The sequence below is a fragment of the Monodelphis domestica genome, chromosome 8, assembly GCF_027887165.1.
Source record: "Monodelphis domestica isolate mMonDom1 chromosome 8, mMonDom1.pri, whole genome shotgun sequence".
NCBI lineage: Eukaryota > Metazoa > Chordata > Mammalia > Didelphimorphia > Didelphidae > Monodelphis > Monodelphis domestica.
Genome location: NC_077234.1, coordinates 133,229,383 through 133,251,591, shown reverse-complemented (window position 1 = coordinate 133,251,591; position 22,209 = coordinate 133,229,383). Strand labels below are relative to the sequence as shown.

Sequence of the window (22,209 nt, the reverse complement as noted above, 5' to 3'; positions counted from 1 at the left end):
TGTTATTATCCTCTACATGTTCACTGTGGAACTGACTGTAGCATTCCAAGCATATTCACATCTAAGAAATATAAATGATGTATGGATATTGTGTCTTCAGACACAGGGTTAAACTCTGATATTTGTGGGCAGACTCTTAACCTAGTCATGCTGCCTTGGTTCAAGGCAAACTCATTAACATTTTGCACGGAGTCAAACTCCTTTGTAAAAGCCCAGGTTGAAGTCAACACGCCCAAAAGGTGTCATCATTGCCATCCCATCCAATCTGAATTAACTATGCTTTGTTACGTATTCATTGAGCACCTCACAAGCCACATTGAAATAAATTTGGGAGGCGGTCCCGTGATTTTCTCTCTTGGACTTTGCATTCTCACACTTGATACTTTAATCCTATTTTCTATCTAGGAACTCTTGTTCCAGCAACCTTGAAGTTCTCACTGCTGTCTTTCTCTTTCTCTTTACTAAGGCCACTCTTGGCCACATGCTTTCTACCTTGGAATTCTTACTTCCATGTGTCTGCAAACTTCTCACATTTTCCTTTAATTATCTTTCCAAGGAAAATGTCATAGGGTTTCACACCTTCACTATCAAAAAGATTGTCTTGTCTGTGTTCCTTTACTCTTCACCCATTTTCTCAGGCTCCTTGCTCCTTCTCGAGCCCTAACCCACAAAGGAAAATTCTTTTTATAACAGCCACTGGACGGCCTGTTATACTAGCATTTGGTAGGAAAGGAATCAAGCCTTGGATATAAAGCCTGGAGTCTTCCTTTCCCCAAATAATGAGATCAGAAATTATATTTAACTTAATCACATCATCTAGACTCATGTTGGTGAATCTATGACACTCATGTAAGAAGGAACTGCTCCCATCCTTTTCTCCGTATGTACCAGAGGACATTTCTCTCATTTCCTGCCCCTCTGCCCAGCAGCACAACAGGAGCACTTCCTCCCTCCCCTGTCTGAGGTAAGGAGGGGGGCTCATATGAAGCATGAGGGTTGCAGTTTAGGCACTTGAGGGAGCAGATATAATTCTAGTCTAGTATCCCTTCCCTCTGGGAAGAGCAAGGGAAACTGGTCCTTTCCTCCTTCCACTCCAGAAAGAGGCTAGGAATGTCTATTCTGCTTCCCTTAGTACCACACAAAGAAATCTCTCTATCTTCAGGGCATAGACCCCTTTCACATGGATAACCCTTTCTATACTTTAGGCTTCACCATACTATATTGAAAAATTCTTATCATTAATCTTTAGGGTTTTTTTTTCCTTTTAGAAATGAGTAATTTTTTTTTGAAGTGCACATTTGTCCCCTGCCACACCAGCTTCAGAGCTGTATCTCCTCCAGAATCAAATATCAAGTCCTCTGACATTTACATAACCTAGCCCCTTCCTACCTTTATAGTCACTTCTAGCTACAAATTCTGTGATTTTAGTTAATCTAGCCATGCTAAACTATTTTTTATTCTTGTATACTAACTGCCTAGAATTTTCTCCCTCTTACCTCTACCTCGTAGCTTCCTTCCCTTCCTTGAATTCTGTTCAAATGTCACTTTTTTGACATTTGAGGCCTTTCCAACTCCCTCTCCTATCCCACAAGTCCTTTCCTTTCTGAGATTAAAAGATCCTTAAGAATACAAGCTATTTGTGCCTTTCTCTATATTCCCAGGGCTCAGCCCACTGTCCACCACATAGTAAAAACTTAATAAATGCTCACTGACTGACTGACAATAAAAGACAAACCCAAATACAGAGCTTCAAAGAGGAGCATACAATAGCTAAATATATCTACTCTATCTTGTGAATATTAGTTTGTATTATTGATTTGAGATATACTTAATGTAACTATTCTTAAATGTTTAAAAAACAACCATTAATAGAGTGATCCATGATGGAAGATGGATCTTAATACAGTACTTAGCACATATTAGGTGCTCAATAAATCTTTGTTGACATCTTTAAAAGTTTGAAATAAAATGATTTCTAAGTAATATCCTACTGCTGATTCAATATTGAGTATGTATAAACAATGGAGAGAGCACTAGGCTTGGAATCAGGTTGAGTTCAAATCAGACTTTAGATACTTACTGGCTGTGCCCCAGGAGGTCAAGTCACTTAACCTCTATTTGCCTCAACTTCCTCAACTGTCAAATGATAACAGCATCTTTCTTGTAGGTTTGATATAAGGATCAAATGAGATATATGTAAAGCTCTTAGCATAGTTTTTGATAGTGAACTACTCATCTGTTTGCATGTGTTCAATTTTCTGTTACAGTTCTAATGGTTTAAATATAAAGTAAGCACCCTATTCCTAAGTGAAAATACACAGATACTTTTCAAAACATGGAATTTTCATAACTTTGGCCAAATATTTAAATCTAACAACTCGAATCCAAATGCCTTCCTAAATCATTCAACCATATTCCGTCCTGAAAAAACATTTTGAAATATTATCAGCTCTGAAATGGGAAAGAGAAGGAATTGCTTTTATATTCTCTTGATGTCTCCGAAATTAACTGAATTCCATTTACAAAATATGCTGACATTCTTGATGATCTGTTGATGATCTAAATATGTTTCAAAGAATCAAGCTTACCCATTACTACTGAAAATTCACAAATCTCCTTTGGGATAAATACTTGGTTGAAATCCACAATTTACAGTGAAAATTAAATGTAACTCCTTGTTGGAAATGTTTTGAAGCCAATTATTTTTCATGTCTCAAATGAACAAATATTTCAGTTCCTCCAAGCCCCTCTACAGTAAATATGAAGATGTTCACACAGTGGAAATCCTCGTGTAAGAAAAAGCCACAAGCCAATTGTCTTCAAAATTGTAATAAAGATCAGCTAAAGGAAAACATATTTGTTCACATTATGTTGCACAGTCATGTGTGACTTGATATTGCTGAAATAGATTCTTTATTTCTGAAACATTCCAAAACAGCAGTATACACAGTAACAAATATTAGGTCATATGCCATAAGAAAGCATTCATTAGTGCAATTGGATTCTGTAAAAGGTCTATCAAAAAGATTTATTTGCATTAAAATGCATTCATTTTTCCAGAAGCAAATGTTAGTAAAACATTACAATTTCATCCTTTGTAACAAAGTATTGAAATCCCATAGTTAGTGTAGAGACCATTGCATGTTGTAAATGCAATGCACATTTCCGCCTCTGAGATTCTGTGATGCGATCCACAATTACCAAACAGGATGTGATAATAAATTAACATTTAAGGAAACAATAACAAGGCAAAAACCACTGGACTCCCTTGCTGTCTTGGCCATCTCCCCTGAACCCTTTGATTATTTTGTGCTCATCCTACAACAAAAACAAGTTTATAGACCTTCCAAACTGTATAGTGTGTTTCTGCAGATCTCTCCCTAGAGCTAAAAAAATAGTACCTTACCACAAAAATACTTTTTATGGCACAAAAATTTAAATTGTTCCCTAGTGGTAAAAAGAAACAAGTGCAAAAAAATAGGATTCCTGTAAACTATAAAAATTAAAGTTCAAGGTGTATGTTATAAGACCCAGTCAAAGGCGATGTATTAAAATACAGAACATGGAATGAACAAAGGTGTTTAGAACATGTAAGTACATTGAACAGGTAACCTTAAAAAAACGGATATGGCAAAGCAGTATTTAATATTGATACATCTTAATTCTCTCAAAAAGTAGTTCAGGTACATAGCAGTTCTATTAAAAAAAAGATCTAGTTCTAAATGTCACAATACTGCAATTGTGGGTTCGAGAACATTGCAGTATCCCAGGCAAATATTTAAGTGCAAAATTTAGTCTCTGATAATAGGTCCATTGAAAAACAACAGCATGGTGAATCCATTAAAATGTAAGGAGGGAAAGTAGACACTAACGCCCATAGTATTGTCACCCAGCCAGCTGGGCAACACAACCCTCATTTTCCACTTCTTGCCCATTCTTCTTGAGTATAAAATGCCACATCAATAGCAGCCATCTCTCCAATTTCCATCTCTCAGGGTGCTAAGTGAAGAAAGAGGCTTTGGAGGCTGAAGAAAACTAGAAAACAAAAGAAAAAGTAGCACATGATTAGTTATAAAAGAATCAGCATTTTTTACTTTTAATCCTAAAAATTCATCAGCACTGCATCTTCTACACCCAAGCCTTCACTAATTTTTAATTCACTTGAACTCAAACTAGTGCTACTTTCTAAAGTACAGAGTCACCCCAAGTATCTTTAGTGATGTATTTTAGGGCTTTCAGGAAAGATTCAAAATTATCAAATGACTTGTTGATTAACAAAACTAATTACTTCATCAGGATTTCCCAACAGAGAAAAAAATCAGTGGCATTTCTATATGAGCAGCTTGATTAAATAATAGCCTGAGTGAAAAATGAAGTGAAAACACACTCTTGTAAAAGGACTCACTGCATTACTCCTATAAACCTAGATTTACCACAAATTAGTAGTAAATCCTTGTCAGTCATTTTACTTTTCTGGATCTCAGTTTTATCATCTGTCAAATGGGGATTTATTTTATTCTTACAACTGTTGATAAGTTCAAATAAGATGACAGGTTTAAAGTTAAAGCACTGTACAAATGTAAAAATAACATTATTGACAGCTTGCCTCGACTAGACCTAAATGAGAAGCATTACAAAGTTGAAATTCCTCTCTATAAAGCCTAGGCTCAATTTTCAAGGAAGCTGGCATCCTGAGGTCTTCCTGCCAAGCAGCTACTGCTTCACCATCAGTCTTGAACCACCCCCTTATCTTGGAGTCCTGAGCACTAGATTGGTGCAAGTTCATTATATCCAATTGTTCCCACACCCACCCCAACACACTCACTTTCTCTAACTACCATGTTGCTTCTCTACCTCTAATGAGGTGCTCTAGCTCCCACCCTAGGGTCCCTGTGTTTATAAACTGGTATGAGTCCATCCTATCCAGCCCCCCTCTGTCTCCCACATTCAACCACAATTCATTCTAGTGACCTTCCTGCCATGTCACTAATTCTCTGTCCCTTATCCCTAACTCAGGATTTTCTGCATCAATACTATCATTCCAGCAAAGCACATATTCTACTCACTATTCCTGTGACTTCTCATCCAGTCTAGGAGTTGCCTTCAATCTAAATTCAAGCTCCCCAAGTATCTCGATTCCTTAGCACTATAAAAGTACTTAATATTTTTTATTCATTCATTATTTCATTCATTCATTCCCAAAACAGACTTCTAGTTACAGATAAGAAAATGCCAGATAAACTTTATTCCTGAAGTACTCAGAAGCAGCCTGGATTAAATGCGCTAGATATTCTTTAAGGTTTTGAAAAGCAAATGTAAGCTTTATATTTTACTCTAGATAGGAAAATATGTACCCTCTCTCTCCCTCTTTCTCTCGGCTTCCTTTAAGTCTCCCTTGAGTCTTTTCTTCTGTAAGAATCCTTTGCCAATTCATCTTAATGTATACCTTCTCTCTGAGATTATCCCAAATTTATCCTCTGTGTGTGTATGTGTTTGTAGGTATATGCATGTGTGTATAAAACTCACATATAGATAGAAATAGGTAGTATGTAGCTGTTTACATGTTGTCTCCCTCACTAGACTGTGAGCTCCTTGAGAGTAAAGACTGGGGCTTTTTTGCTTTCTATTTATCCCCAGTATTCAAGGGATAAAAATGTGTTCAATATGCCCATTATTCAGCACAATACCTGAGTGGAACAAAGCAGGAGCTCATTAAATGTTTGTTGACTTGTCTTCCATGCATTGTGCAATGTTATTCATTTTCAGAATGATCTTTGAGCCAGGTCCAACTCTAAATCACTTAACCACTAATGTCCGCAAAATTAAAACTGCTTCAACTATTAAGTATTTTATGGTGGGAAATCGATCAAGTATGCTCATTCATTAAGCAACAAAATTGGGAACTGAGGACCCCAAATGAGTCTAAAACAAGACAGATGGGACCCATATTAAAGATGTTTGCACAGCTAAGTGAAAGATAAATATGCCATTGAAAGAGAATGTCTTCTAAAAGGCATTGTCTCAGCAATCTGACAAACACAATCAAGCCACTGGAAGAATAAAGAGTGGATTGATGTACATTCACTAGAGCAAATCTGATGGTTATCAAGCTTCTCTAAAGAGAGCTCTACTAGAACAGACCTACAGAACACAAAGTCAGGTATAATAATTGACCTGGACCATACCTACAAAATTCTAGTCAAAGGACAGAAAAAGGAGTTACTGCGCTAGAATACTGTAGTTTCTTTAACAGAATCCACATTTTGGGACAAGGTCATGTTGTGAGACTGCCAGGAGATCAAGAGCTGAACGTGGAGGAAATGTGTTTCTCTAGGAACATACACAGCTTGACCTAGCCAGATTCCAATATAGTTTTCTAACTGTGCCTGACTTCATTTCCCCACCAAAAGCTGTCAGAAAATTCATTACAAATAGTAGCAGACTAGACTAGCTTCTTAACTGTCTAGTTTTTGCCCATTCTTCACTTTATAAAGAGGAAACACAGCTATTCATTTCTTAAATCTTATGATTTTCAAATACTTGAAGAGACAATATTAGATTTCCTTCTAATAGCTTATTTTAAGGTTACATAATGGCACATATTTTGTAGATTTCTAGCATATCTGCTCTCAAAAATAATTGAAGACAAAATGCCAGCTGAAAAACACAGTCATGTGGCTTAGCCATATTTCTGATGGAAATTTCCCAAATGTGATCAGAATATCCAGCCCTAATCTCTCTGATGAGCTCTGATCTGCCATCACCAACTTCCTTTTGGAATGTTGAAATGAATGTTCCATAGGAATCCTGAATTTATTACATCTAAAAGAGAACTCATTGCCTTTTCCCCCATGGCCCACCCTCTTCCCAACTTTCCTGTTACTCTAAGAGGTTACCAACAGCCTCCCAGTCATCCAGACTACCAACTCCTCACTCACCATTCACCTCATTGCCAGTGAGCTGACAAATCTTATCATGTCTCCATTTCCTCCATCTCTTCTCTAAGTCCCCTTCTCTCCACTCACACAGCTGTCACCACAATACAAATCCTTATCACCTCCAACCTGAACAATTTCTTACTTTCTGCTTAGCCTCCCTGCCTCAAGTTCTCCCCATTTCAGTCTATCCTCCACTTAGCTACTAAAGTCATTTTCCTAAAGTGCCTCTCTGACCACATCCCCTGACCATTCAAGCTGCAGTATCAGATAGAAAAGCCTGTTGGTGGTTTTCCATCTGACTTGCTGCCTCTGTACTGGCCATTCATCCCCATTGCTATGTGGCTCTTCCCTACCTCCCTGAGACTCTTAAGCTTCAAGGATCTTCTGAAGGAGTTTTCCCGCCATATCCCCTAACCCCCATATTACACACAGGTAGAGCCCTCCCTCTCAGATTATCTTCCATTTCCATTGTATATAACGTATATGTACGTAGTTATTTACATGTTATCTTCTCCATTAAAATGTGAGTTCCTTGAGGCTTGGGGGCCATTTTTGCCTTTCTCTTTAATCCCACTGTTTAGTATAGTGTCTGGAAAATAATAACCATTTAATAAGTGTTTACTACCTGCTATTTAATACAGCAATATACTATTGCAAGTCTGTTACTCTCATTTTCTACTACAAAGGTGAAGGGACTTGTTCAAAATTCCACAATGAAATGGCTGAGCCAAGATTTAATCTTTATTCTTTAACTCCAAATAGTATATTCCTTCCATTTACCATACCACCTCCTACAACAATAGTGGCCTTTTCCCCCTTCAGACCTATAAAATTAAACTAAGCTTGTACTCCTCTCTCATGCACTTCCCAAGTGAGCTGCACTTAGAACCCAGGTTCCCCCAATTCTCAGGACATTGTCATATTACTTACCCACTCCTTAATTCAGTTCTCCCAACACTAACAATTCAGACCTACTGTCATTAAAACTTGCCTATAGGGGATAGAGAGCCAGACTTAGAGATTGGAGGTCCTGGTTTTAAATCTGACCTCAGACAATTCTAGCTGTGTGATCCTGGGCAAGTTACTTAACTCCAATTGCCTTGTCCTCACCACTCTTCTGTCCTAGAACTGATATGACAGAAAGGTTTGAAAGAAACTTGCCGCTGACCAATAACAAACATCAAAACATTTTAAGCTTTCTGAAGAAATTCAACAGGAAGGCAGAGGCTGTAGAGAGGAGGGGGGGAAACTCATTAAACCATTAAATGCTGCAATGCTTTCCATAATTTTTGGTCTTTATGTCTATATTATTGATGTATATAAAAATATAGTTTTCATCTTAAAAATTTATATTATGTTTTCCTTCCTAACTCTGAGAAATGTAAATTAAAATTTTTAATTGTCTACTCTAAAATATAAACATTTTTACATATGCAGAGAATTGGATTTGAGATCTTTTTTTAAAAAAGATATTAATAAAAATGTATTTTTAAAAAAGAAAAATGTCTAAAGCAGGATAACCAGAGCTACAAAGAGCCTCAAGATTCTGACATATGAAGAGTTGTTGAAGGAACTGGGGATGTTTACTATGAAGAGAAATTTTAGGTGATAGCTATGGTCCTGTATTTGGCTATCACGAAAAGTGTTTTGCACATACATTCCAATGGAGTATGAGTAATCCAACAGAGCAGATCACAGCCCACCCACACCTTTTCATCCCTGGTAATTTCTTTTTCTAGGCTCCCATGAATCTTGCATCAAGGAGCTGTCCAGCATCCTAGAGACCTTCCTCTTGGTCTAGCATGCAGCAGTTGCCTAGTAAATGGATATTTGTTGAATTTATGAATGAATGACCATATTCTTTATCAATGATCAGCTTCCACACAAGGTCAACTAATAGTCCCAACTTAATTTCAGCAAGGTTAAAGAACTTGCTAAATAAGTGAAAAGGTTGGGGTGGTTCTTGAAATAACTTCAAATGCTAAACAAAATTCAACATAATAACCTGTGAAGATTGGATTTGGCTCTCCCCTGATTGTAACATTGAAGGTCCTTAGCTCTTCCCTGATTGTGAAGATTTAAATTGTAACTCATATCTATTTTTAGATTTTAAGCCACATAAGTGTAAACACCCTACTTAAAAGTTAAGTATGGAGACCTGCCTATTTTTAGATTCAATTATAAAAAGTGCAAACACGGTACTTAAAAGTTAAGTATGAAGATCTGTCCATTTAGATCTAATCAACAAAGGTGTAAATACCCCACTTAATCATGAAGTAGGAGGTCTGTGACCCATGTATGTGATAGTAGATGATCAGAATCAGAATTGACTAATTGCCTTCTGGGCAGTCCTAGAGCTGTGATTGGTAGACATGGAATTAGGGAAAGTGACGCAAGAGAAAATGCCTTTAAAAGAAAGAGTGCTACACAGAGTTTGGGGATTCTTGGAGCGGAGTTCAACTTGGACTTCCACTTCTGTTGGATTTTCAATTCTTCATGCTTTCAAGTTGAGACTAGTGAAGAGGGGCAGAAGAATCTGCTGACTGGACTGTTACTTGATGAGTGAAAAGCTGACTCTAACAATGGGATTTTCTGAAGAGACTTCCTGGATCCTCAGCTTTGCTGAGGCCAGCTGAAACTAATCCGTCCTGCCCAGAGGGGCCAGAAGTAAATTACTTAGTGCTCAGGCTAGATATCTTACCTTATCCTCTCTCTGATTTCTTGCTTCACTCTTTCTACATTTTGTAAATAAATTGCAAATAAAATCTCTTTGGAATTAATTAAATTCCTGGCGACCAAACTCTTAAATAATCAAGTCCAACCCTTTTAAAAAATAACCCCCTTTCTACCCTTACAAACTTTAAAGAAAGGACAGAAAAAGTCTTACCTCCGCACTGGCTGTGCAATTTTGCTCCGAGGCAAGTTACTTCCATTTATTGCCAAAGATGGTCTTGGAAGCCCACTTCGTCCTATCATCCCAGAAGCAGTTGTTTTGTTTGGTGTAGGAATTCCGGTGTTGGAATATGCCTGCAAGCCATTGGATGAAGGAATATTGCTGCTGCCTTGAACAGTCGGACTCACATAGGCTGTGGCTTTGAGAGGTTGCCTTATGGACACTGGAAAATGCCCCACACTGTGAACTCGATGCTGAAGCTGTCCTGGTGATGGAACTGGAAGAAAACGTAAATTTTCATATGAGAGGAAATTTTAAAGATGCCTTAATTGAGGAAATCTTATAAAACAAACACACACACACACACACACACACACACACACACACACACACACACAAGTCCCAAATATAGTAAATAAGCTGAACCCTCAAATGGAAGCCCTTTAAACTTTTAGGGAATTAGCTATTGGGAAGGTTCTTCTTTCATCATACCTCAACCTGCCTTTTTGCAACCTGCATCAATTGTTCCTAGTTTTACCCTCCAGGGTCAAGAAAAACAAGTTTAAGCCTTCTTTTTCATGGCATCTATTCAAATACTTGAAACACTATAATCATCTAAGGTTTTTATTCTTCATAGTAAATATGACCAATTTCTTCAACCAGTCTTTTTATGTCATAATTTTTAGGTAATTCACAATCCTGGTAACCCTATTCTAGATATTTTTCTTCTTAAAAAAACACTGATTTTTTTTTTGCCTAAATTTCTTTGTTCCACCTCCCCCAGATTCATCTTATATAGCTAATGGCATTTTAAGGAGGGAGAGTAGGAAAGTGAGCAAAATCAATAACATATATTTTTAATTGAGAATATATGCAAACTTCCAATCCTGTGAATGCTCTCCCTCTTCAAAAGTCAAGCTTCTTTTGGGTCAGACTTATTTTCATAACTTTGAAACATCCATTTTCAACTATTTTGTGTAGCTGTTTTTTTAAATTTATATTATTGTGGTGATTGTTTTCTGGACTCTGGTTACTTTGCTTTGCATTAGTTTATAAGTCTCTCGATGCCTCTCTGTATTTGTCATCTCTTACAATACATTAATATACCATAATACCGATGCACCACTTTTTTTTAAACCTATTTCCCAATACATGAGTATCTACTTTGTTTCTAGCTCTTTGCTGTCACAAAAACTGCTGCAATTAGTATTTTGTCCTTTTTTTTTCTTTCTTTCTTTTAAATCAATGACTTCCTTGGAAAACTGCTAGGCGAAACCTCAAGGTTATTTTGATTTGTATTCCTCTTATCATTAATGATCTGGGGCATTTTTTCACACAGTTGTTAAAGAGTTTTGAGAATTGTGTGTTCATGTCCTTTAACTACTTTTCCTTCAGGAAATTTTTATTAGTTATTCATTTATCTCAAGTAGCAAAACTTTATCTGAGAAATCTGATAAAACTTGAGGTTGCATCTGACTTCTTCCCTTTTTATTATAGATGCATTAATTTTGTTCAAGAGCTTTTCAATTTCACATAAGACACTTTATCTCTTGACTCAGCATTTTCTCTGGCTATTCCTCATGAATAGAATTCTCTCCCTCTTCATCTTCACCTTATGAATTCTTTGGCTTCCTTCAAAAGTCTCAGCTAAAATTCTACTTTCAACAGGGAGTCTTCCCAATCTCTCTTACTTCTAATGCTTTTCCTTTGTTGACTTTTTCTAATTTATCCTGATATATTTTGTGTGCTTATTGTCTTTCCCTGTTCCCCTATTACATTATAAGCTCTTCATGGATAGGGATTGTCTTTTACCTTTCTTTGTAACTCCAGTATTTAGCACGGGGCTCATTACATAGCGGGTGCTTAATAAATGCTTATTGGTTGCCTAACTATAATCAAAACTATTTACTTTTGTCTTTCGCACCTGCCTTGTTTGGTTAAGAAAACATCTACCCTCATCTTTTAAAAGTATATTATCCCCTCTTCTAACTTTTTTTATGATATGATCTTTAATATTTAGGTCATGTATCCATTTTTAATTTATTGTAGAATGTGATTCTTGCATATTTATATAAATGATTTATTCCCTTCCTAAAACGTGGTACCCAAAAATGAACACAATGCTATTCAGGAGATAGTAGAGCAACATGTCACTTGGATATTACTTTTCAGTGCATTTAACTTTTCAGGTTGCCATATGAAACTTTTGAACTAAATGGAGCTTGCAGACTACTATTAAGCTCCCTATAACTATTGTAAAACTTAAATTATCCATTTTTACACTATTTCATATGAACTTATATCTAACTATAACGCCCCCATCTTATACTTGTGGAACAGATTTTTTTGAAGCCCAAAGTAATTTTTTTCACTATAAAATTTGTAACTAAAATTTCTTCTTAACAAATGTTGAATTCAATCTAATAACTCATGGTTGTATAGTGCTTCATGTTTACAAAGGTCCTATCTACACCACCATGTTGCCTCTTGTTGTAGACTATGGATCATTCTTAGGATCTTCACTCTTACCCTGAGTGTTATCCATCCTTCCTAGCTTTACATAATAGAATAAGCATAATGGATGCCTTCATCTGAGACACTTATGTAAAAGGGCAAAAGCACAGGGTCAAGAATAGATTCCCAAGGCACTCCACTAGACTTCCTTTTAAACTGGCATCAAATGATTAATGATTACTTGGTGCTAGGTTATTTGAGTTCAGGATCTGACATGATAGGAGTAAGGGGAGAAGGGCAATGCTAAAATGCTTCTATAAAAACCAAGGCAAAAAGTCATATCTTCATCTAAAAAAATGATGCTTTCTATTACTCTGGGGAAAACAGCTTCCAAACATTTGTCCTGTAATATTTATTTCATGAAATTACATAATGAGTTTGTTTGAATGTAAAAAGAAAAGTCCATAAACTCATATTGAACTTTTGCTTCCCTCTTAGGGTAAACCATAGCATGGTTTGGTGAGGATGATGTCATGATGAGTCAATAGAAAAGTCAGGCTTTCAGAGCACAAAGTCTGGGCAAACTGAAACACTATGATAAAAAGTCAAGGAGCAATGCTACAGCATCCCTCTGTATCTGTAATAGAAATGTTCTATTTTTATACATTTTTCACATACTTGCATATTTTTAAAGATCTATATTTATATAATTATACACATGCAAACATACATCAGTATAGTGTGTATATTTCACAAATGACAAAACTAACTTCCTACAAAAAAAGTCACTGAATCTCCCTGAGAATCATACAGACAAAAAAAAAAATGGGCTAAGAGTCAAACCAAAGTCTAACTATAAATCTAGTAATTTTTCACCAGCACTACAACTACTCTTAAGAGAAGAAAATTTCTTCAATTTAAAGCTGCCAAATAATGGAATGGGCTGCCTCCTGAGAAACAAGAGTTCCCTATTAACTGAGGGCTTCAGGTAGAAGGTGGACAACAGACAAAAGCTGCTTAGGAATGGTGCCGAAAAGTTGCCTGCATTAAGCCATGGGTTGGACTAACTAACCTCCCATTTATTTTCATCTCGTATTCTATGATAAAGGTAAAATTTTGAACATCTCAAAAATTTTACATGGGATATGATAGCTTAGAAAAAGAAGTCAGTTTCCTTTATTTCCTCATCAATGGTAATAAAACACATGATCATTTCTGGCCTCATGGCCCTCTAATACTAACCAACTCACTGTCCCTTTGTTTAGTCTCTAGAGGAATATGGAATTAGATAAACAATCCACCCCGACAAGCATTTAAGTGGCTACTACTACATGCAGGCACTGTGCAAGGAGCTAGGGAAATATCCTTGCCATTAAGGAGCTTATATTCTACTAGGTTAGAGAGAAGGCTTAGAGTAATAAAACTCCAAGACGTGGCAGGAGAAGAATTCAAAATCTGACTTAAGAAAAATTATCCCAACTCTGCTAATTATGACTTATGGGATACTGGCCAAACCCCTTCATCTCTGTAGGTTTCCATATTTGCATAGACAAAAATGAGCCCACATTCATGGACAAAATGGTCTGTGAGTTATGAATTCTCTGACTGCAATATACTACAATACATTAGTAATTAAACTAATAAAAGAAGCATGCAGTCTAAATCTAAGAACAGGGCTTTTAGATAGCATAAAGCTAGAATGTCCTGATTCCATCCTTTAGGGGAAAAATCCCTAATTGGTTGATATCCTCTGCTATTTTATTACTGTTATCTTCTTTCCAAACCTGGGATCACCAGCTCTGTCTGCTAAGGCATGAAAGGGTTTAAGATAACAGCAGGGAGAAAGTTTACAAGTTTTACCTATTAATGTCGGTCTTATATACAATATATCTGGGAATTAAGACATCATTTTTCTTAGTTCCTTTTTGTCATTATCTGCCATTTCTCCTGCTTTTTGGATCTGGTTTGCCAATAGTCCTGTTATGTTTGGGCTGAATTCTAAATCAAGCTCTATGTATTCCAGAGTTGGAAGACTTTGGCAGTCATCTAGTCAAACTCTTTACCTAGAGCACAAATTCCTCTAGAACATCTCTTATAGATATGTTTCTGGTGTGAAGGATCTCACTACCTCAGCAGTTTGGTGTCATCCTTAGAACCCTCACACATCCCAAATATTCAGTCATTCGTCCAATATTTTCATTTCTATTTCTACAATATCCCTCAAATATAGTTCTTTATTTCCTCCCACAATCTGAAATCCTGCCATGTTAATCCTACCTGGTGTTCCATACACTATATCCATCTGTGCCTTTATACTAGATGTTCCCATGGCACCTCTTGGAATCTCTTGTTTCCTTCAAGACTCTTGGAAGGCCACCTTCTACATGAAGCATTTCCTGATCCTCTTTAGTGCTAGTATCCTCCCTCCCAAATTTACCTTGAATTCGTTTTTTAAAAATATATACATACATATGTGTGTGTAAAAGCATATACAAATACAAATACACACACACACACACATCTATCTACCCCATTAAAATGTAAGCTCCTTGAGGGCAGGGATTGTTTCATAGAATGTTTCTATCTCCAATGCTTAGCACAGTAACTGGTAGGTAAATCTTCAAAGCAGTACCTTTAAACAACTGTTCAAAGTTTTTCTTTATATATAGTAGAGTTGAAATCTGTCTATAGTTTCCATCTATGACTCCTAGTTCTCTTCTCTACTTGGGGTACATTCAATTTGGCAAGGCTATTTAGACACCTCATTTTTTGAAGATATGTTTCCCAACCCTGGTGTTGGGTGTTGGAGATTTACAGCAAATAATGTCCCATTCCTTGACTCTTATTCTTTGAAATTGTCCTGAGTTTTAGAACATCAAAGAACTTAAGGTCATCTATGTCATCCCAGAATCACTTACTATAAACCAACATAAGCCACATTTTTGTCCACTAGTTTTTTGGCCAAAAAGACCTTCCTATCTAGTTCACAAAAGCACTTTCCCTTTACCTATTCTCATCCCCACTCTACTCCTTTCAAGTCAAGAAGAAGCTGGTGATTATCTCCCCATCATCATTTTCCAAATGTGCTAACCTTTATCTTCCCAATACAACCATAAAACTCAAACTCCTCTTCAGTCTTCTGGCCTCCAATCTATACATATAGTAGAGGTTTTTAAAAAATCATATATGGCATTGCACTGCCTACCCCTCCTCGAGCTAGTTGGTAAAGTAGAGATAATTTAGTCCTAGATTCGATTCAAAAAGGTTGAAGTTCAAATTTGACCTCAGACACTTACTGACACTTATATGATCCTGGACAAGTTCATATAACATCTACCTCACTTTCTTCATCTGTAAAATGACAATAATAAAAGCACCCACTTCCCAGGGTTACTGTGAGGAAGATGAGATATTATCTAATACTTTTGCAAACCTGAAGCACTTTATAAATGCTTATTATTATTTACTGTTCCTGTTAGCATCTTCTCATCTCCATGACTTCTCTCTTTCCAATCCCCTCACTTCAAATGGTCAACTTACCTTCAACCTCTATCTTCTAAAATCTTTCCCTTTCTTCAAAGCCCAAGTCAGCTTCCCCCTTCTTCTTAAAGCCTTCTCTGATCCCTACCACTGAAAGTTCTCTCTTCCACCTCAAACATTACTTATGGTACTTTCAACATCTTCCCTTTTGCATTTATTGTACTGTGACTAATATCGGAATTCATCATATACACGTCACAATATCCTCCCGTCGGTCAGCAAGTTCCTTTGAGGTAAGAGCCTGTATTTCATTTCAGGGTTGAATCCTCAGTGTCTACCACATAGTAAGTGTTTAATAAATATATGCAGAATGTACTCTACTCATTCTCTATCCCCCTCTTCTTTGGCACACCTTCTATGATACCAATTATTGATCTTGCAGCATATTCATTCAATGGACATAACAATATCCTGCCCTTTGCTGCCTTTAATACTTAAGACAAGGAACTGGCAAACCACAGTCTGTCAGCTAAGGATGAATTTTACATTTTTAAATGCAAGATAAACTTAAGATATTAAAAGTCTTAGATCAGAGCAGAAATACCGGTACTGTGCTGGCCTCTGCCCTAGACCCTCACCTAGCCCTCTCTCCTGTGACCATAGGCTCCCAGGCTATCTCCCTGACTGAGTTTGCTCCTCAGCAGATTACCTGAGGCTCCTCATGGATATCCCAGCAAATTCCTACCTTCAGAATTTACTGGCTCCCGGATGATTAACAAGTCTAAGCAGATTTAACCTTGAGCTACGTTTTCCTGACTGAGCCTTTTTTCCCTAACCATCTTGTCCTGTTCTGATATCCAAGTCATAACTCACATCCCCCAAGAGCATGGATTATTAAAACTTCAATGCATAATCTGAAAAAATATTTGAAATGGACAGTAAATCATATAAACAATTCCCTCCAATTCCACACTGATGACAGTCTACGATAATAGGTTTGTTTTCTTAATCAAAACACTACACAGAGTGGCAGCTAGCTGGGTGGCTCAGTGAACAGAGAGCCAGGCATACAGATGGGGAATCCTGAGTTCAAATCTGGCCTCAAACACTGCCTCCCTGTGTGACTCTGGGCAAATCACTTAAACCTCAGTTGCCAGAACCCTTATCCCTCTTCTGACTTGGAACCAATAATTAGTATGCATTTTAATACAGAAGGTAAGGATTTAAATAAAAAACACAGAGAATGAAGCAAAGAGGAAAAAGGCAACCCATTTGATTCCAAGTCAGAAAATATGAAAACTGAAAAAAGGTCTCCAGAGGACATTCCTCCTCAAATAATTTTAGAGAATATGGGATCTCTCCTTTGTTCTTCCTTGATCACAGGTCACCTTTTATCACATGTATCCCATTACCCAGAGTTGAAGATCTTCTCAAAAAGTTGTTTAATGGAGTGAGTTCGAGACAAAATCATAAGATAAATGGAGAAGGTAAATGGAATAAGCATGAGTGCATTTTATGTCCTGGACACTGGGCTAAAGACTTTACAAATATTTCATTTGATTCTCACAATTACTCTGAAAGGTAGGTGATATTGTCATCCCCATTTTACAGTTGAGGAGATGAGACAAATAAAGGTTAAATAATTTTCTCAGGGTCACACAGCTAGTAAGTATCTGAAGCTAGTCTTCTTGACTGCAGGCCCAGCTCTCTATCTATTGCACCACCTAGCTGCCACCAAATATAGATTCTAGTCCCAGCTTCTCCACTAATGGAATAACAGATACCTTAGTCAAGTCCCTAATCTCTCTGGCCTGGCCTCAGTTTCCCCATATGTAAAATGAGGTGTTGAATTGGATGACTTTAAAAAAAATCCTTATCTTCTGCCTTAGTGTCATTTCTAAGACAGAAGAGTGATAAAGGCTAGGCAAATGGCATTAAATGACTCCATCAGGATCACACACATGGGAAGTGATAGGCTAGATTTGAATGCAAGTCCTTCTGGCTCTCCACTATGCTACTGAATTATCCCTAGATGACTTCTAAGGTCCCTTCCAGTTCTAAAAGTCTTTGGTTTGAGTCCCAGAATCCAAGACAGTCATATTGTGTGCAAAAGAAATGGATTTTTTTTTCCTCCACTCTTACCAGGAAAATGTCAAGTCTGGCCTACAATGCCATCTTTAGTGATACAGCAAATTAATTACTAGTAATGGGATACCACAGGCTAAAAACTCCTTTATAAGAAGAGTATATAATAAAATCTATAAAACAGAAAAAGACTGGACTTCTTTCAGTTTCTCAAAAATATGGAGAACACATTCAACAACAAAATGTTTCTCTTACACTTTTATATTGCTATAGTGCTCATTTTTCCCCAAAAATAAAAATAAAAGAAGAAGCATCACTTACTACATGACTGTATCCTTGACATTCCATTGCCAGCCCCATGCAGACTTGAGTCAAAGCTCTGACTGTTTCTCACAGTGACTGGGGAACTAATGTTGCTACTGACAGCTGTTGTACTTGGCATTCGTGCAAGGTTAGGCATACTTCTTCGGAGTTTATCTGAAGGACAAAAACATTTTATGAGGATAAAAGCAACAAGTTTTCACGCCAAGAAAAACAAAGGCACAAAACATTAGCTTTTAAAAGCAAGTAAGCAAATGTAATGTCTTCAATACTAATTTAAAATTGACATGTGATTTATGGATCATGCAACATCACAAATGAAGCAATATTCAGCCATACTTCAACATATGCATGGTAACTCCAGAGTAATTCTAAAGGATTTTACCCAAGGGTTAAGAAGGAGCAAGGGCTGCCTCCGATTACACAGCTGAGAATGAGAGAGAAAAAAAAATTTCCTCCCCACTCACTAGAAACTATCTCAAAATGAGGTTTGATGTAGAAGACATGATTATAGCCACGCTATAGGCAACTTAAATATGGAATATACAGAACCAGTCAATGAATATGTACCAAAAACTAGCAGTGAGATCAATATAAACATGTAAGGTAGAAAGAGAAGGGGATGTGTAATCAGGAGATTTGGGTTCAAATTCTGGCTCTGCTATTTATATCTATGTGGTCTTAGGCAAGTCTAATTCACTGGAACTCAGTTTCCTGATCAGTAAAATAAGGAAATGATAGCAAATGATCTAAGATCCCTTCCAGTTTTAAATCTATGATGCCATGATATATATTTTGTAACTCATTAAATTAAATTAATTCAACAAATCTCTGGTGTGCATGATTTGCATGCAACACTTCAGAAAGGCCACGGTTATAGCACAAACACCAATATAATACTGATAGCATTTGGAAAAGCAAAAGATATACATTGGTTTCTCTATGTAATGTATGCTTTTGACCACCAGATGGTAGCAGAGAATTATACTCAGCACCCAGAATTTGCCTCTGATAAAGGAATAAGCCAGAAAGTGGCTATAAAACAAGTGGGTTGTCTTTATCAGGTTATTACAAAGTAGCTTTAAGTTATCTATTGCTTTGATGACATTTTTGACTGTTTAGTTCAATTACTCCAGGGTTTTTTTTAAATGTCATTGATCTCACTGGCAGTTACGGAAGCCTCTCTCCCCTGCCCAGAATAATGTTTTTAAATGTACAAAGTGAAATACAAAGGCTTTCAAAGGAAGTTAAAAGCTAATGAAAGTAAGGATTTAGTTATTTTCCCATTCAAGGTCATAAAGCCTCTCAATTCTGTCCAGGGAGTTTGACTAAAGAATTGCACAGCTGTAATGTAGAGAGTAGGAAGGAAATCACAAATCAAAAGTGTTTCGAGAAACTGGAGAGATTATTTATTTCAGCTAAGGAGGTCCCAAAAGGGTTTCATGAAGAAATGGCACCTAAAAGTTGGGCCCTGAAGCAAAGAACTTCAGGCCATTCCAGTCATAGAATGAGAAATATGAACGAAGGTTACAATTAGAATGGGGCTAGAGAGTACTCCAGTTTGTCTGGAATGCAGAAAATGTGAAAGGGAGTAATATAAGAAGGTGGGGAAGGTGAGTTAGAGCCACAGAAAAGCCAGAAGCCAAAATAAACATTAATTTGGCTTGTTAATTTCCATCTTTTTAATACTATCCTTAGTTCTCTTCCCTGCTAATAACATTCTTCCAAAAAACCAAGAGGCTGGAGATAGAAGTATATTTTTTGTCTCTCCCTAATTTAGCTTCAGCTTATGTGGTTCTAACTGATCATTTTTTCAGGGTTCCTCTTTCTCTGGCTTGAATTCCTGGTACTTCTGCTTTCTGCCATGTATATGTATATCATGAGAAAATCGGGTCTTACATTACACTTTCAAGGGAGGGGGAATATTTTTAGAAATTAAGTGATATTTAGTTGCCTGTAGAAACAAATTTTGACAATTTTTCTGACATTTTAGGATTCAGATTTCCTCCCTCTCCTCCCTAACACAGTAAGTAGTCTGATATAGGTTATGCCACTGTTTTCATGCAATACATATTTTCAGTATTGCTCATATCACAACAGAAAATACATCACACATACAATAAAAAACTCAGAAAGGAAATAAAGTGAAAGGTGGCATGCTCTGATCCACAAGCAGACTCCAAGAGTTCCTTCTTTAGCTATGGATAGCATTTTTCATCACGGGTCCATTGTGGACATCTTGGGAACTTGCTTTGCTGATCATTGTTTATTCTTCAGTCAATCACCATACAGAGTTTCTGTTACTATATACATTCTGCTTACCTCACTTCACATCAGTTCTTTATAAGTGTTTCTAGGTTTTTCTGTACTCATCCTGTTCATCATTTTTTATGGTGCAATAGTATTCCATTATAACCATACATCACAACTTGTTCATCCATTCCCAAGGATAGACAGTTTCTAATTCTTTTCCACAACAAAAAGAGCTGCTAAAAATATTTTTGTACAGGCACATCTTTTTCCTTTATCTTTGATCTCTTTGGAATACAGATACCATAGTAGTATTGCTAGGTCAAAGGCCCTTTAAGCCTGGCTCCACATTGCTCTCCAGAATGGTTGTTTCAGTTCACAGTCCCACCAACAGGGTATTAGTGTCACAGTTTTCCCACATTCTCTTCAATATTTATCTCTTTTTTTTCCCTTTTTTAGTCATGTTAGTCAATCTAATAGGTCTAAGGTAGTATCTCAGTGCTTTTAATTTGTTTTTAGAATTAATAGTGATTTGAGGCAATTTCTCATATGACTACAGTTTTAATTTCTTTCTCTGAGAACTACCCGCTCATATCTTTTGACCATTTTTCAATCCTGCCTCAGATACTTGCTAGATCTGTGACCCTACACAAGTCATTTAATCCTGTTTGCTTCATTTCCTCATCTATAAGACAAGTGAGAGAAGTAAATGGTAAACTCCTCCAGTATCTTGCCAAGAAAACTCCAAATGGGGTAAAGTAAAGAGTTGTGAAAAGGACTGAACAACAACAAAAGGGTAACACTTAACTGTTGCCTTCCCTATTCTTCTCTTCAAAACCATAACCCCTCCCCTAAATACCAAAAGAGGGGAAGGGGAGGGAGGAAGAGGGAGAGAAACAGAGACAGAGACACAGAGAGAGAGAGGGAGGGAGACAGACAGAGTCCTAGCCAATTATGAACATTACCATTTTACTTCATTGTCCTGGCTGAAATTTCATCAGAAATAGATTCCTGTTGGATCATAGAACTGCACAGCCAGAAGAGATTTCAAAGACCCTTTGTTACAAATCTGACCCAAAGCATGCACCCATTTTACAATAGCAACCCCATGCTAAATATCATCCTCTTTTTGATAAGCAGAAATTTCTGGAAAGGTTAAGTCATTCAAACCTTAGTAGTACAAAGAATTTTTATAAAAATACTTCCTCGTGTCTTCTAGCTTAAATGGTGAAATGAAAATTCAGTTCTTCTGGAGCACAGAAAACTTCTAAATGAGGAATGCTGTGCACACTGACACTGAGCTTAGGGATAGAAAGGGAGGGATAAGGATGCCAGGAGATAAAAGAGACGGGCATAATGACCCATTTTAAAATTCTGCCCAGCCTGTTCTCTCTTCTTGTTCAATCATTTTCAGTGATGTTCCACACTACATGACCCCATTTAGTTTTCTTGGCAAAAAAAAGGAGTAGTTTGTCTTCTCTTTCTCTAACTCATTTTACAAATAAGGAAGCTGAAGAGAATAAGGATAAATGGCTTACCCAGGGTCACATAGTTAATAAGAGTCTGAGGATGGATTTGAACTCGGGAAAATGAATCCCCCCTGACTCTAGGACTAGCATTCTAAGCATTATGGCATCACCTAGCCTCACCAGCTCCTTTACTTCTTTTCTACTTCCCACATCTCCCTTCCTAAACCCGGGATATTACTCCCATTTTTATATTTTTGTTTTGATTAGTGAATAGGAATGAATACTGATTAAACTAATTCATATAACAGCTTAGTCACTT

General features: G+C 36.9%; 1 protein-coding gene across 2 annotated transcripts in view; it reads right to left on the bottom strand.

Annotated features, from left to right (window-relative positions):
• Positions 1–2,813: 2,813 nt before the first annotated feature.
• SLAIN1 (SLAIN motif family member 1) overlaps positions 2,814–22,209 on the bottom strand; it is an 88,658-nt gene continuing 69,262 nt past the window's right edge. The window contains exons 5-7 of one of the 2 annotated variants that reach the window (XM_007501483.3): positions 18,172–18,327; positions 9,826–10,108; positions 2,814–4,035 (exon numbers count right to left, since the gene is read on the bottom strand). In XM_007501483.3, coding sequence (XP_007501545.2) covers positions 3,960–4,035; positions 9,826–10,108; positions 18,172–18,327 — 515 coding nt within the window. In that variant the 3' untranslated portion in view covers positions 2,814–3,959. The remainder of the gene's footprint in view (positions 4,036–9,825; positions 10,109–18,171; positions 18,328–22,209) is intronic. The other variant, XM_007501482.3, reaches the window with a different exon arrangement.